Source organism: Ambystoma mexicanum, chromosome 3p, assembly GCF_040938575.1.
Source record: "Ambystoma mexicanum isolate Mex_15411 chromosome 3p, UKY_AmexF1_1, whole genome shotgun sequence".
Lineage (NCBI taxonomy): Eukaryota > Metazoa > Chordata > Amphibia > Caudata > Ambystomatidae > Ambystoma > Ambystoma mexicanum.
In genome coordinates, this window is record NC_090925.1 from 1,082,788,804 (window position 1) to 1,082,803,569 (window position 14,766).

Below are 14,766 nucleotides of genomic sequence, written 5' to 3' on the forward strand. Positions count from 1 at the left end.
CACCTCGTGGAAATGATGGCATCCAGGAAAAGGACCTTAACGGTGAACAGTCGCAAATGGAAAGAATGAACACTCTCAAACGGAGCAGCCATTAAATATTTTGGAAGAAGGTGCACATCACAAGCAGGAACACTGAATTGACATGGTGGAAACTGGTTAGTCAACACTCTTTACAACAAATTCACAACAGCGAGGACAGAGGAGAAGTAATCCAGCTCAGAAGTGCTTTTAAAGACAGAAACGTCAACTTGGTAACCCTGCATAGTGCTAATCTGACGGCCTCCCTGGACCAAGGAAAGCAGAAAATTAAGAACCGAGGAGGTCAGACAAGTCAAGGGGTTCAGGCCATTCTCCAAACATCAGCAGGGGAATGCATGCCACCTGCATGCATAGACTGACATGATAGCAAGAGTACTGGAAAAAAAGAAAATAGAACACCCAGAACCTCTACATCGCAGCTCACCCTCACAATAGCCATGCAAGAAGGCACAGACTGCTCAGGTTAGAATGGAGGATCCAGACATCTGAGAAAGCAGGTCCACTCTTTCCAGGAGGCACCACAAGGGACAGTGAAATGTACAGAAGTTACAAGTACCACAACCTCCATGCCCAGTCCGTAGCAATCAAGATGAGGTTTTTTTTTGCTTTTTAATTTAAATTTGCACAGATAGACAACATTACACACATACCATTGCGCAACAGCGTACTTTAGAAGCATTACAGTAAAGCGTAATCAGATTCACTTTCCATTAGAGTGTCACAATCTCCTCATCCCACTGGTTTCCTTGTCGACCAGATATTGCTGGAAACTTCCCTAAATGTACTTTGGTCGATTCATAACAGGTAATAAACTACAGTATAGTTCTTTATCATTTGCCCAGATCATATCTTTCTCCCATCTTTCAAATTTAGGGGGAGTGGTACTCTTCCACTTCATAAGTATGGCTTGTTAGCTAATAACAAACCTATATTGAGTTTGCGTTTTAGCGGTTTCATTTTCTGTTCACAACCCAGCACACACACCACTGGCTCCCAATGCACTTTTTGATCCGCCATTTCTGATAACTCCTCTCATACCTTGTGCCATTACTCAGTGAGCTCCCCACACGACCATAGCACATGAAGTATATCCGCATCCTCATTGTGACACCTCGGACACCTTCCCTCAGCTGTGACGCACAGTTTAACTTTCTTAGCTAGGTACTCATCTATTTCGCCTTCCGTGGCCATACTTTGTGGGGAGTAAAGTTCTCCATAGAATTCGTAAAACAGCTCACAGACCTCTTCAACCTTGTTCACCGCCCTGCCGTCCCGCCTGGTTATACATAGTATGGCTGTATACCCCCTCTCACTACGGACCGGCTGGCCTAACAGTTTCCCCGGTTTTTCTTGCTCTTCATATCGACATGCTGCTGCCGGCCTGTCGAAGTAGAGTAGATCCCTATCCGCTACTTCACGATACCAATCTTGCTGCGTTTTCATTTCTCTGCGGGCCCCTGGTGTCGGGTTAACCGCATACTCCGTTTACAATTTCACTAAGGTGTTTTCACATCTCTTTAACTCCCCTCTAATATCTCGAAGAACACCGAAATCCGTGGACATTGCGACACCTTGCATGTAAACATTAAAGGCTTGCCAAAGAACCGCCTGGGTGCCCACAAACCCTCATTGTTCTCAAAGAAGTCAGTGATGTATTGTGACATACCGGACCGGAATGTCACATCTAACAGGGCTGCAGCCTTGAAACGTCACTGATGCCTCTGGGGGGGAGGAGGGTGTGTCGCTTCTGGAATGTGCAGTGCGAGTGTTATCAGAGAATGAACTGATAATATTCTGGGAAGTATACAGGACTCAGCCACCCATCCCAGTACCCTCTGTGCTGTCAGGCAGTAATCAATGTGGGAGTGCATATCGTGCACCGAGGAATAAAAAGTAAAGGCCTTTTGCATTCCATTTAGTGATCGCCACACATCTTTCATCCCTAGATCTACCATGTGTGTAAAGATGGCATGTGCTGATTTAATTAAGGTCCTGAGTGTCGTCCAGAATAGTATTGAAATCACCACCACATATCAGTGCTGTAGGATATTTGGCACATATCCGGAACACCCCTTCGTAGAATTCTGGGTCGTCCACATTAGGGCCATACACATTCATGAATACTTCATCATCCCCCTGTTTGCCGTGCACAATGACATATCTGCCACAGTCATCACTTTCAGTCCTATAATGTGTGAAAGGTAGTGATCTGTGGATCATGATCTAACTTTGACTATGTCGACCCCCAGTCATGATCATAACCCTGCATGCTTAAGTCGAGTATTGAACCAACATCCAATAACACCCGTTTTCTATGGTCTACCTAAACTCCACACGAATCCTCTAAACCCACCGCTGAGACCTATAGTCGCTGGGACAGACAGTGTTTTTGACCCCCTGGCTATATACCTTGATCGACTACTGCAACCACTCATACAAAATATCCCAACTTATCTGAAGGACACAACGGACTTCTTAAATGGTCTACAGGAGATAACAGTTTTGCGTGATGAATGCATCCTGTTTAGTATGGATGCCTGTAGTTTATACAAGTCGATCGCACATGACTAAGGCATTCAAGCAGTACTCTAGGACATAAAGGGGAATCCAGAATTCGCAGTTGAATTGTTAGAACTAATACTGCACAACAGCTATTTCCGCTTTCAAGGGAAGTATTATGCACAATGTTCAGGTACCTTCATGGGGTCCGCAACGGTGCCCGTATATGCAAACACCTACATGTACCAGTTCGAACAGAAATTTGTATTAGATCACCACCACTGGTCATCCAAAATACTCATATGGATGCATTTTATTGATGACATTTTAGGAATTTGGTGTGGAACAAAGACAGAATTGGATAATTTCTTTAGCTATCTCAACACTGTACATCATACAATTAAATTTATGATGGAGATAGGAGCACCATCTCTACATTTTTGGGATGTGGATCTAGCAATCAAGGATGGAAGGATACCACGGTTTATCATAAACCCACAGACGCCAACAACCTTTTACATTACACCAGTTTACAGCCGAAACCCATGCTAAGAAGTCTTCCTTACAGTCAGATCCTACGGCTAAAAAGGATTAGATTGGACCCAGCGGGCCTAGACTTGGAATGTTCGAAGTTAATAGACCGATTTGGACAAAGAGGATACCCGGAAGAAACATTGGAAACTGCAATGGAAAGAACCACCTCCTTAAGTAGAGAAGTACCCCTAACACCTTAGGCCAAAAATAAGGAAACGCCACTTCTCTACATTTAAAAATTCTCGTGCCAAAGTTTCCAAATGAGTAGAACCATCAGGAAACATTGGGGCATTTAGCATAATGACTCGACCTTATTGAGATTATTCCCGAGAGTACCCATGATGGCCTTCAGAAGGGGTCTGAACTTGAAAGACAGATTGATCAGAGCAGAGAGACCGGTTAAAGATAAACAGCTTCTGCTAATAACAAAGAAAAAATGAACATTTCTCTGTCTGAGTTGTAAGCATTGCAACAATGTAATGAAGGGGGACACCATCACCCATCCACAAACAGGAAAGAAGATCAAAATAAGAGACTTTGCCACCTGTTTCTCAACGGGGGTGATCTATTCCATTAAATGCCCTTGTGGCAAACTTTACATCTGCCAAACAACAAGACCGGTAAAAGACAGGTGGTCAGAACACAAATCAACTATCCGATGTAAGAACATAAGATCACTTGTAGCACGCCACTTCTTGGAACATCATCATACCATTGCCCAAATTAAGTTTCAGGTCTTAGAAGTTGTGTAGAAACCACAGCGGGGGGTGATTATTTGTCATTGCTTTCCCGAAGGGAGAAATTCTGGATTGACTTGCTCGACACCCTACTACCAAGGGGTCTCAATGATGAGTTTTCTATGAATTGCTTTATCTAGCTATCTAACCTAAGGCTAGTCTTTTAGAATGTTGGCCACCCTGGTGGTTTATGTCCTTCGCCATAATATTGACTAGCTGATCACATATGGGAGCTAAACCCTGACATGCTTGATTATCACAAAGGATCTAGCCTCTCGAACGCTCTTCTGCGTTAATCTTGATCTGATTGAGGAAATTGCCTTGTGGAATGCACAGTATGAACAGTTTATTGTATACACTTTGACAACATGCAGAGAGTCATGATATCTTTAATGTACTTTGCATGTTGGCTGGAACCTTGTAATATCTGTGGACCACAATGCTGTTATCTGTTTTCTCATTCACTAATATTCACCCCCATAGGTCGCCTGACAACTACAATGTAAATTTAAGACCCCTTTTGGGACCCCCTTTTGGGCTCCATTCTAGTTTCACTGCCTTGAATGCTTGGCAGTTCTCAGTCCAATATGGCCGGGTTCATATTCGGCATCATGCATAGTACCTCCTTCTCCATAGCCCTTTGTAGTTACATAGGGAAGGTCGCGACACTCGTCCGAACCTTTGCTGCTGTGGTTATGGATGAGCGTCGCCCTAATGGTATTCCTCATTTCACCGACACAGAACATGTAGGTATGTTGGTGAGGTCTGCATCAGCCCACCGCTACATTAGAGACAGATACCCGTCACGGCGCTGTGACAGAACTTTCATTTCATGACAACTGTTTCCGATTATTTCACAGCGATCCCAGACCTAAATGCTGTGCACGCATTTCACTGTTCGTGTGGGAGACCTGCCGGAGGCTTTCTTGTGGCTCCTGTAAGGCGTGTTGATTTCAGCACCACCCAACTGGTATCACCCAGAGAGGTACACGCTTTATGCTCTAACAGGCATTTTATATTGTAGTTAGCACTTTTGCATTTAAGGAACTAGACCGGTTTATGTATAGATGTGCATATATTTGTTGAATATAGGATCCTCCAGTCACGTCAGACGTTTCGTGCATATATAGGGACCACCGCACTTGCCAGTGTGATTCCTTAAATCAACTTTGGAATTTGTGAACCTTTGAAGGGTGAGTGACCATATGTAAATCGGCATGTTTTTTGCCATGTTCCGCACTTCTAGGTCTCTTTACTGACATCCTCCTGTTGGACTTAATTCAACAGATCTGGTTACGGGTCCATAAGGAGAGTTATCCAAGCATGTCCTCCTGCTGCCTTGTTTGCTCGGGTACCGAATATGGGAGCACCGGTTGGTGAGTCTAAGACCAGGTCACTACTATAACAGACATTGGGGAATATTTTTCATACATTTAATATTCTCTTCCTTCTGGAGTTAGCTGCGGTCCAGTTATGAAACGTAGTAAGCTTATCTGGGGCCACAAGGTAGATCAATGAATATGTTTGAGCACTTATCACTAGTTGAACAGTTTAACTGCTTCTTTGAACTCTTAGAGGATTCAGCCCTCCCTTATCTATCTGGAGCGATATCCCTATTCTTTATTGAGAAGTAGCTCATATATGAGGTTAGAGTATGTCAACACATTAAGGATCCTCCAGGGCTCAGGGTTTCCATGAAGAGATGTTGAAGTTAGATGATAAACTGGATTGGGTACAGCTGACCGCAAATACTCCATTATCCTGTCGGGAACGCACATTAGATCACTGAGATGTTGAGTCAATGTGTTGTGTAAATGACAATTATTTTGGGAGATGTTTAACAGAGAGGTTTTTTGTTGTTGTTTTTGTCTCTTTTCCTTTATGAATGCTATCTACCAACAGTCCTACTAGGCTTCTGATGAAGAAGAAATCCTCGAAACGCGTAAAACCATTAACATGGGACTTGTAGGATGTTTCTTCGCCTATCACTTCTTGGTATTTTATTGTGAATAAAATTACCCTTGCTTTTTATGAACTGGGTATATTGACTGTTAATTGAATTCCCATGTGAAACCAAAGTTTTGCTACACCAAATGGTACAAAAATTCTTTTTTGGGGATTGCTTTTCATAAATTAATCACCTTTTTGGTGGATCTAGATATTGTGCAAGGGACGGGAGGAGTCCTACTGTGGATCCTTGTCTCTTAACCCTCCAGTGTCTTCTCTCACACGTAGCTTGGAATGACAATGTGACAATACATTCGCCGCAGCGTGACTTAAGGAAAGGTATGATAATATTGAGCACTATGGAGTGCCGCGAGTAAGCCCGGCGCCCCGCCGCCCCCTGCAAGATCCTCTCTGTCCTCGCATTAGCGAGCATACCATACGCTCACTGTCTTCACCTGCTTCTTTGCGAGATTGGAAGCCGGGGCACAGCAGCTCCAAGTGCTGACAGGGTTCTCCCGTCCCCAGTTTCAGCACGCAGTATAAGTGATGAAAGGGTTTGCAGCCGTGGGAGCCGCCAAGAACCAACAGCTTGTTCATCCCCGGGCTGGCGACGACCTTGTCAGACCGTATCACCGCTCACATGGACTGTGGGGCGCTGTAGGCGGCTCACGGCAGTGACTGCTCTGCCAACTACCAGATCCCCTGCGCAGCTTCAATCGCAGGTGCGGACAACAACGCAGGGCTCACTCACATCTGCACATCTGGGGCGGTACAGTGGATCACATCAGGCTGCCTCGGCCCACATCCACTGCACGGTCGGTGTGAATATGTCTCTCGGCGGGAGCTCTGGCGCTCTCGCGTGTCACCAATGCTCTCACTCCTCCTCAGAGCCAGCACCACAGGGTGTGCTCGTGTATCTGCCACACCGAAGGTCAGACATTCCACTCGATATCTCCGCCATCGCAGTAGTGATTTCCCCAGAATTCAGACTATGTATGCAGGGCTCTTTTGTGTTTCTCCCTGGCGATTTCTGCGACCAGCCCTGCTCAGGAACAGCACGGATGTTGCTGGGATTTCCTGGCTTCCACAGAGCTCACACAGTTGCGGCCATCTTGCCGTCTGCTTAACAGTGCCCCCCAATCAAGAAAAGGGTTGACACAAATCCCTCTGTTTCCTGAGGGCCAGCGTAATACTAAGAGTTGAAGGGAATGCATGGAGGTGATTGAAGTTCCACTGTACAATGAATTTGTGCCAGAGAGTCCTCTTTAAGGGAAATTCCCTTATGTAGAGCACCACACACTTCGGTTGACAATGGCGGCATATCAATCAATGAAGACCTTCACTAGAAATGTATGACATGGTTCCCACTCATGTGAGTCTGACTAATACAGTGATCCCACAACACCCCTTGTTGAAATAATGCATGACAACTGTGTTTTCTGTCACAATCTGCCCTCAGAAGTAGGGTAAAAAAGGAACTAGGGCCTGTTTGACGTGTTTCCTTGCCTACGGGGAGCTAGGTCTCACAATCCAGGTGAGCTCACCGGCCGTTCAAAGAAGCCTCTGTGATCAGTGTCAGCAGAGGTCAAAGATGTGCCAGAGGGACCCCACCACAAGAGGTTATTGGACATTTTGCTCAAGACAAGGAAGAAGTCCATAATTTTCCCTTTGAACTGAGACGATTGACGGCATTCCAACCAATGGAGCAAACTCATGCACAACCATGCCCTTGGCACCAGAAAGATGTAGGTGGCCATGATACCTGGAAGAGTAGAGCCTTGGATCTGAAGTTGGGATTGGAACTGCTGCACCATATGGTCAATGTTGACAACAGTCCTCGGGGAGAATAGGCTCGACAGAACACATGTACAGAACCTCTCCAATGAACCAGGGGCATTTGGGTGGGGTGGCTTTGGACTCTTTTTAGTTGAGAGAAAAGCCCAAGCTGTGGTGCTGTTGTGAAAAAAAGGCTTCAGTTATTGATTGACCTTACTACCAGCATTGAAGAACAGGACGTTACTTCAGCATGAGGTTTATAGTAAGCATCACAAGCATGGAAAAACGTTCACAAATTGGAGACCATAATCCAGGGAAACTACTGGTTGAATGCCTATGCATTGGTTTCAGGTCCTAAAAAGTCAACAGCCTAGTCGTCTTACATACAAACCTACTTACATTTTCAGCTTCCGATCTGGTCTTGAATATTAGTACCACAGTTAAAGGAGAATCTTCTTCTTTCAAGTCTTCAATGCTTCCAAATTTCTGAAATTCCAAGTTAAATACTGTGAGGATACTTCATGAAAGTCTAAGCATACAGACCAGGCAGGGTAATGTGGGGCAAAAAAGCAACTATTGCAGCCAACAACATTTTCTAGTGAAGTAGGTTTGGTGTTAACACACATTGTTGTGCATGTTTGATTCACTAGTATGAAGTAGATGACATGCCAACATCTGATTCAAGTTAATGAATCAACCATGAGGACAAAAACACAAAAGTAGGGGAATACCAAATCTACTTCAAGTTACAATGGTTACAATGTCTTTCGATGCAAATAAATCAATGTTCAAGGGATAAAGCTCTAGAACGATAAAGCCATTTTGTTTTTTGCTTCTGCAGTAAAAATGGTATCGCTCTTCTATTTATCTGCATAAATACAAGGGGAAATATATGCCTTTTGGATGTGGTTGGGACCGGTTTAAATCCAAGTATGCTAAACAGCGAACTCCCCCCTTCTTCATCTCTGAAAGGTTTTTAAAACTTCATCAGTTGAACTAATGATATCTGTACCCTTCGATTTCCTAACATGTCCTCTTTTTGCATTCTGAATTACTTCTCACTTCCGCTTGGCTCCTCCATCCATTTCCTTGCCTAAACAAGCTCTCTACATCTATCAACAGTTTTTCCCTACCCCACGCTGGTCTCCTCGTCGTTGCACCACCTCACCAACTTGTCTAGGGCCAAGCAGCAAGTGTTACAAGTAAAGTAGGACATTAAACAAAAAAAGCCAAACTAATGCCTTATATTCACTTACTAGTGGTCCTTGCTATGAACATATTCTGAAATATATTGTTTTAAATGTATTTCTTCATTCATTGATTTTATCAATGGGGGACAAGTGTATAACACATGCAAACCAACAATACATCGTTCAATGCTTAATATTCAACAGTTGTCTATGTTAGTATAATATCAAGAAAAAACAGAGGTTTAAACAAAATTCAAAATTAAACCCAACACTTGTTCAACATGAGGATCGCTATCGTTTCCTACTGAATAAACATATTACTTGTTCCTTGACAGTGAAAGCCAAACCCAATGTCCGTTTCTGTGATAAAACACGCACTTCCGGGTAGCGCTTAAATTGCAAGAAAGTAAGTGCCAGGGTCAAATCCCTTCTAGCATGCCTGTGACATCAGGGTGGGTGGCTCCCCACTCACTATTTACACCACCCATGGCTGCTCCATACAGTGGTGTCATATTTGGGGTTAAAGCTGAAACTCCCACCTGTTCAACTAAGGGTAAAGGAAGCACTGTGTGATTTACAGATACCAATCGACAAACATTTATCTATTTTAAGACTCAGCTAATATGTTAAGTGTTTCTTTAAAGCACAACATTTTGATCTTACCCCATTGGTGGCAAGTGGAACATGTGAACCATCTATCCACAGAAAGAGAGCAAAAATGCTTTCCTCCTTATGGTAAATTGATGGAAAAATGCAGGCTAAAGATTTACTGAACGTATGAACTGGTCTGTCAAACAATGCATCAAGATCTTCTTGTATAGGTTGGGACACATGATAGGCACTCTTAATCAATACTTACCTTTCCACTCACATTGCTCCTGCATTGGGACAGTTGGTGTCTGTCATGTTGTCCCCATACCCTGCTGGTTACTACAGTAGAGAATTTGCAGCAATATCATGCAGGCTGAGTGGAGCAATGTGCGGGTATGGCCAACATCAGTGCCCAGCATTGTACCCTTTCAACACGTTGCTATTCATGAAAATGGATAAATGGCACCGTTCTACCAGCCTGGGTCACGCTCATAAATAACAGTGAGTCAGCAAAGGATGCAGAGACCATGGCCGGTGCACACCATTGTTGATTGTTATTTTAACGATCAGTCAGTCATAGTAATATAACAAAATTGCCAAAACACCACAGCACACTCATGCTGGGTTCAGAAATGAGTGCCGTGGCTCAGGAATAAGTTCCAGGGTCCAGCCCTGTCAAGCCTTCCCACCCACCACAAATTAAGCACTGCTTCTGGGACATTATTTCCCTGGGATGCTCATATTATAAAATCTACCCGAATGGAGATGTTTCAAATTGCATTAAATAGACATGTACCAAAGGCCAAAATATACAAGCTTTTTTGTTTACACACACCAAATACAGTTCTTAAACTCACTTATCTAAGTGAACGCAAATAAAAATGACTAGTGGACTCCAGCCTCCATAAAAAGTCAAAGCATATTGTTCAAATGTTCTGCAAATAAAGTTGCTTGATAGGTTTGTGCAACAGATCTTTGTTCATGCAGGATGGAAAGGTAGAGTTATGCTTTAAGCATGTTTGCCTATATCCATCTCACGGATGCTTGGGTACAACAGCCAAAAATGTAAATTTTAATTGGGAAACCTGATGTTGCATTTCAGTAAAATGTGTAGCTAAAGGAGATTTTGGTTTCTTTGCTCAACTTTGGCTTTCGGCAGTCTGTTGCGAACAGTTTGTGGGGTGTTTGTTAGGAAAGATTTTCTTGTTGCTGCTTTCCTACCTTAGACTTCAAAGGGTTGTGACTAGTGAGACGCCATGGCGAACATTAGGGTTTCAGACTTGAAGTATTTTCAAAGAAAACTCTTTATTAAGCAAAAGTAAGCCAAAGCAGGGTTTGAGGAATGCAGTGAAGTGTTAAAACACACATTATTTTGAAGTCTACCTCTGCGTGAACACTGCAAACATAAGGTGCACTTCACTGATTGAGTGCAAACAGGGCCCAAAGTATTAAAAACCCTAAAGTCAATTTGTCTCACAAGTAATCCTCAACTTAATATAAATGTTTCCTAAACCAAGTTTATTTATTTATTTGGCATTTGTAACGCGCACTTAGCCCAGAGGCCTCAAGGCGCTAGAACTTAAGAATATGGTTACAGTGAAGTTTTGATACATCTTACATGTTAGTTGTTGCCTGTTACAGATTGCAATTACATTCATAAGACCGGTGCCTAACAAGTGTTCCTAAAATAGTGAGTTATCAGAATGGCTAAATTAAAAGTTGAAATGTGGAAAATTCTTAAAAGTCCTTTCCTTAAGTGGAAAAGTCTTCGGGGGAAGCGGATAGAGAATCATCAACTTCCTTCCCTAAATTAACAACTTCCATCAATTCAGGCAGGCGTTCTCCCCGAGATCAGCAACTGGGCTGCTTAGACAAATACTCAAACTGGGACCTATAGTTGCCTTCCAGGTGCAGGACCACTTGGGCAAGGGATCAGCTGGGTCATGTGCTTTGGTTCTTTATCTTAATCCATTGGTTGATTCATTCCTCTCACTATCTCTCTTGGTTGCTTAGTAGGTTTCCCCAACCTCCAGTTGGGCTTCTGAGTCCCCCCACACCCGCATCGGGTATACCCACCTCTTATTTGGAGGCCCTTTCTCTATTGTGCCCCCCTCTTCAGGGGACTTGGCTCTTCCCCCTCTTCTCTTCAGGGGACTTGCTTCTGGCCTGATCTCTTTACCAGGTTCTTATGGAAGGGTTGCCTTAGCCTCTTCCCAGGCAGGTCATCTCTCCCACCTTTTAGGCTTATGTGGGCTGCAGGGGTACTCTCCTCCTTCCCCCTGGGTTTCCTACAGGCTCTTCAGGGAGCTCCCGGGCAGGCAGTGCTCCAGGGTAGTCCAGGCTCCTTCACCGCCTCCTTCAGGATGCAGCTCCTCTTCCATTCATCCACATGTGGAGAGAAATGCAGGGAACCTGTCCCTGACTGAATTCAGAGTGAGCAGGCTCTGCTTTTATAGCCAAACTCCTCCTCATCCTGTTGGCTGCTGATTGGAGGAAAGCCTGCTGACAAGACTGGCTGTTAGGAGGTTTCCAGTCCATATCCTAGATAAAAGGATGCAGCCATTCAACAGATCACTGCTCGAGCCAAGACCACCAATGAAGAAGTGCAGCCCGCTGATGACCCAAAGACAACTCCTGCAGCTGACCCGCTCTTGTTAAGTCCCAATGAAGCCCTCCTGCTCTCCTCTGCTTAATCTTAAGATGACTCTCTTCGCTGCTTCGACAACCCCATGCCCGCTTGGTGACAAAATTGTGGACCGCGCCAGGGAACAATGGCCCTCCTGCCACCCTATAGACAGAGGGGGAACACCAAGGGGTTTGTTTTCAATGGGCTGAGAGTGCTAGCAACAGGAGTTAGAACTGGAGCAGCCAGGCTGGAGTTACTAAGAGCTCAACCTGTGTGCAGTTGTTGCAATCCAGGTCCAGCAATTGAACAGGTTGGCAGGCTGCAATCCAGGTCGACAGCGATTGAACAGGTTGGGGTGTCAAGTTTTTTCGCAGCCAAGATAATGTCATTGGATAACCCTCCCCGTGGGATGTACTGCTAGGTACACTAAGTGTTCCCAAAAACTGCTGGATTTCACTCATTAGCAGGTGGGCACCGCCAAAAGTGCCAGCAACTTCGGCTACACTGATGTCCACTAGATCGACAGTGCCTGAAAGGTCTGAAGTATTTGGGTTTGGGATTTTCTTTTTCCTCTTAAGGGTCAGTATTTTCCGCTTGGGTCCTATTCCAAGTCCAAGCCAAGGTCCAAAAACAGGGGCAGATGCGGGTGCCTCTGCAAGTTCCACGGTTCCTGAGCAGAAGCTGCTGCCATGGTGTTTGTAGTGGCAAACTCAGGATGAGCGACCCCGCGTGAGATACTCCTGGTTACTTAAAGCACAATGGCGCACTTGGAGACATGCTAGTAATTTCACAGAGGGCCTCACTGCAGCAGAAGACCCAAGGATGCAGTTAAGTATACAGCGATACCAATAACTCAGTGTTTTCAAGCTTTTCAATCTTGTCCATTGTTACAGGAGTACTAGATTCCCAGTAGCCCAGTTATCTCCCGTGTAGATACTTGTTCGTCCTGCGTTCTGGCGTGGAGTTGGGAGTGAAGCACAGCACAACACCCAAATGATGAACACAGCCTCACCTAGTAGATAGCGAGTTGACATCACAATACACAGAGGGTCCCACAAGGAAAGACCACAAACCTCCTTCTGCGGGGGAAGTGTGCCGGTTTTGAAAGCAGGCAGGTAGCAGTTGGGAGGGGATAGCAGCCAGCAACAGCGAGGAAGGAATCTCAAGGAGGGGCCCTGCGGGACGCCAACACCTGCGCCCATGTCCCTGCAGGCAGTTCCTTTCCCATCTGTTCTCCATAGGGTTACATGGATGTAAAGTCCTGTCCCTATCTCGAATTTGGCCAACTTTGGTTGGTGGTGACTGGTCAAGGATCGCTTGCTAGGGTTATCCTAGTGTATTGGGATTGAGTAAGTTACTTACCTGAACTTTCATCATCTATTTGAATCAGAACCACTAGCATCTAACATCTTCTAATCACATAGGAAATCTTCCTGAAAGGGTTAACTTTGAAACTGATGTCTTTAGGGCACAAGGCCCAAACCATCATAGAGCTGGACTTACTAAGTTTCAGGGAACTGTTTTATGGTTACTCTGAAGTAAACATATTAACACTGAACTTTATGCATCTGTCTACTTACCCGTTTTAAACTGGTTATGAAAGGTTTATGGCAATTGCATCAAATTCCTTGCAGCTAAATGCATTTGCATCAAATTTTCTACATCTAAAAAATTAGCATCAAATGCATTTTTTTCTCCATTTTGGTGTGGGGGGCATGGGGACCCCCCCCTCGAAACCCCTGTTTTTTTACCCTTTAAAATCCTCCTGAACAAAAATTAACCCTTTACCTCCAAAAACATGCATGCGTTGCACATTTTTTAGATGGAAAAAATTTGATGGAACGGCAATAGATGCATTGACCAGATACCGTTATCAGATGCTATCTATTCTCTCATAAGGGTGAATGTATGGCACTGTTTTACAATAAGTGTGTGACAATAATGTGACTAGAGGTTTCATTTGTTTAGTGTGTATTTTAAAAGGATTAATAAATCATTGTACATATTCAGAGGCCAACTGGAATGAATGGTGTTCTGTGTTAACTCATTTTATCCCTAGACTAATCGCACATCCCCTTATCCTAAGCCTCAGCTACCCAATTTGATTGGCTTTGGCTAGACTGTAGTGTCTTTCCTGTTCACCATAATAGGTTGGCCTCCAAAAGTCCACCCAAACGTTGATTTTGGAAATCCATCTCAGTCTCCCCATTATGCAAAAGCGTGACATGTTTTGAGTTTGCCAGACATTGGTTGGTGTGCTATGGAGCCCACTACAACATACACAACATGTACACAAGAAATTAGCACAAGACTTGCCCACTGCCGGGAGACTCTCCGGAGCAGTCCAAGCCGCTGCCACCCTCCACTGTAGAGCAATATCGAACGGCAGTACCGGATCAGTTGGTAGACCTTGGTGGCAGCGGCTTGGACTGCTCCGGAGAGTCTCCCGGCAGTGGGCAAGTCTTTGCCGCGAAAATACCGCCCAGCCAGTAGCAACCCCTGCTACTTGACCAAGCACCCCACTCCGGAGAGTTTGGTGGTGCAAGCGGCTACGGCCCCAGCAAAGCAGGCGTCATATCCTACCATCCCTCCTGATAGGGACGACAAGCGTTTTGATGGTTAGGCGAAGAAAGTGTTTTCTTCAGGGCGTATGGTTCTTCAGGCGGCCAACTCTGTATGTGCCTTGTCACGTTTCACGCACACTCTGTGAAACTGTGTTTCCTTAGCGGCTGAACATATTCCCGAAGGGTACGAACGGGATGGTTTTCTTGCTATGGTCCAGGATGGCAAGGATGCCATGTGTGAGGCCGTTCAGTCGGGTTTGGAC

General features: G+C 44.7%; 1 protein-coding gene across 4 annotated transcripts in view; it reads right to left on the reverse strand.

Annotated features, from left to right (window-relative positions):
- Positions 1–14,766, reverse strand: part of RBM27 (RNA binding motif protein 27) — a 1,859,884-nt gene that overhangs the window by 66,237 nt on the left and 1,778,881 nt on the right. For all 4 annotated transcript variants that reach the window (XM_069652445.1, XM_069652444.1, XM_069652443.1 and 1 more), the window contains one exon: positions 7,932–8,018. In XM_069652445.1, coding sequence (XP_069508546.1) covers positions 7,932–8,018 — 87 coding nt within the window. The remainder of the gene's footprint in view (positions 1–7,931; positions 8,019–14,766) is intronic.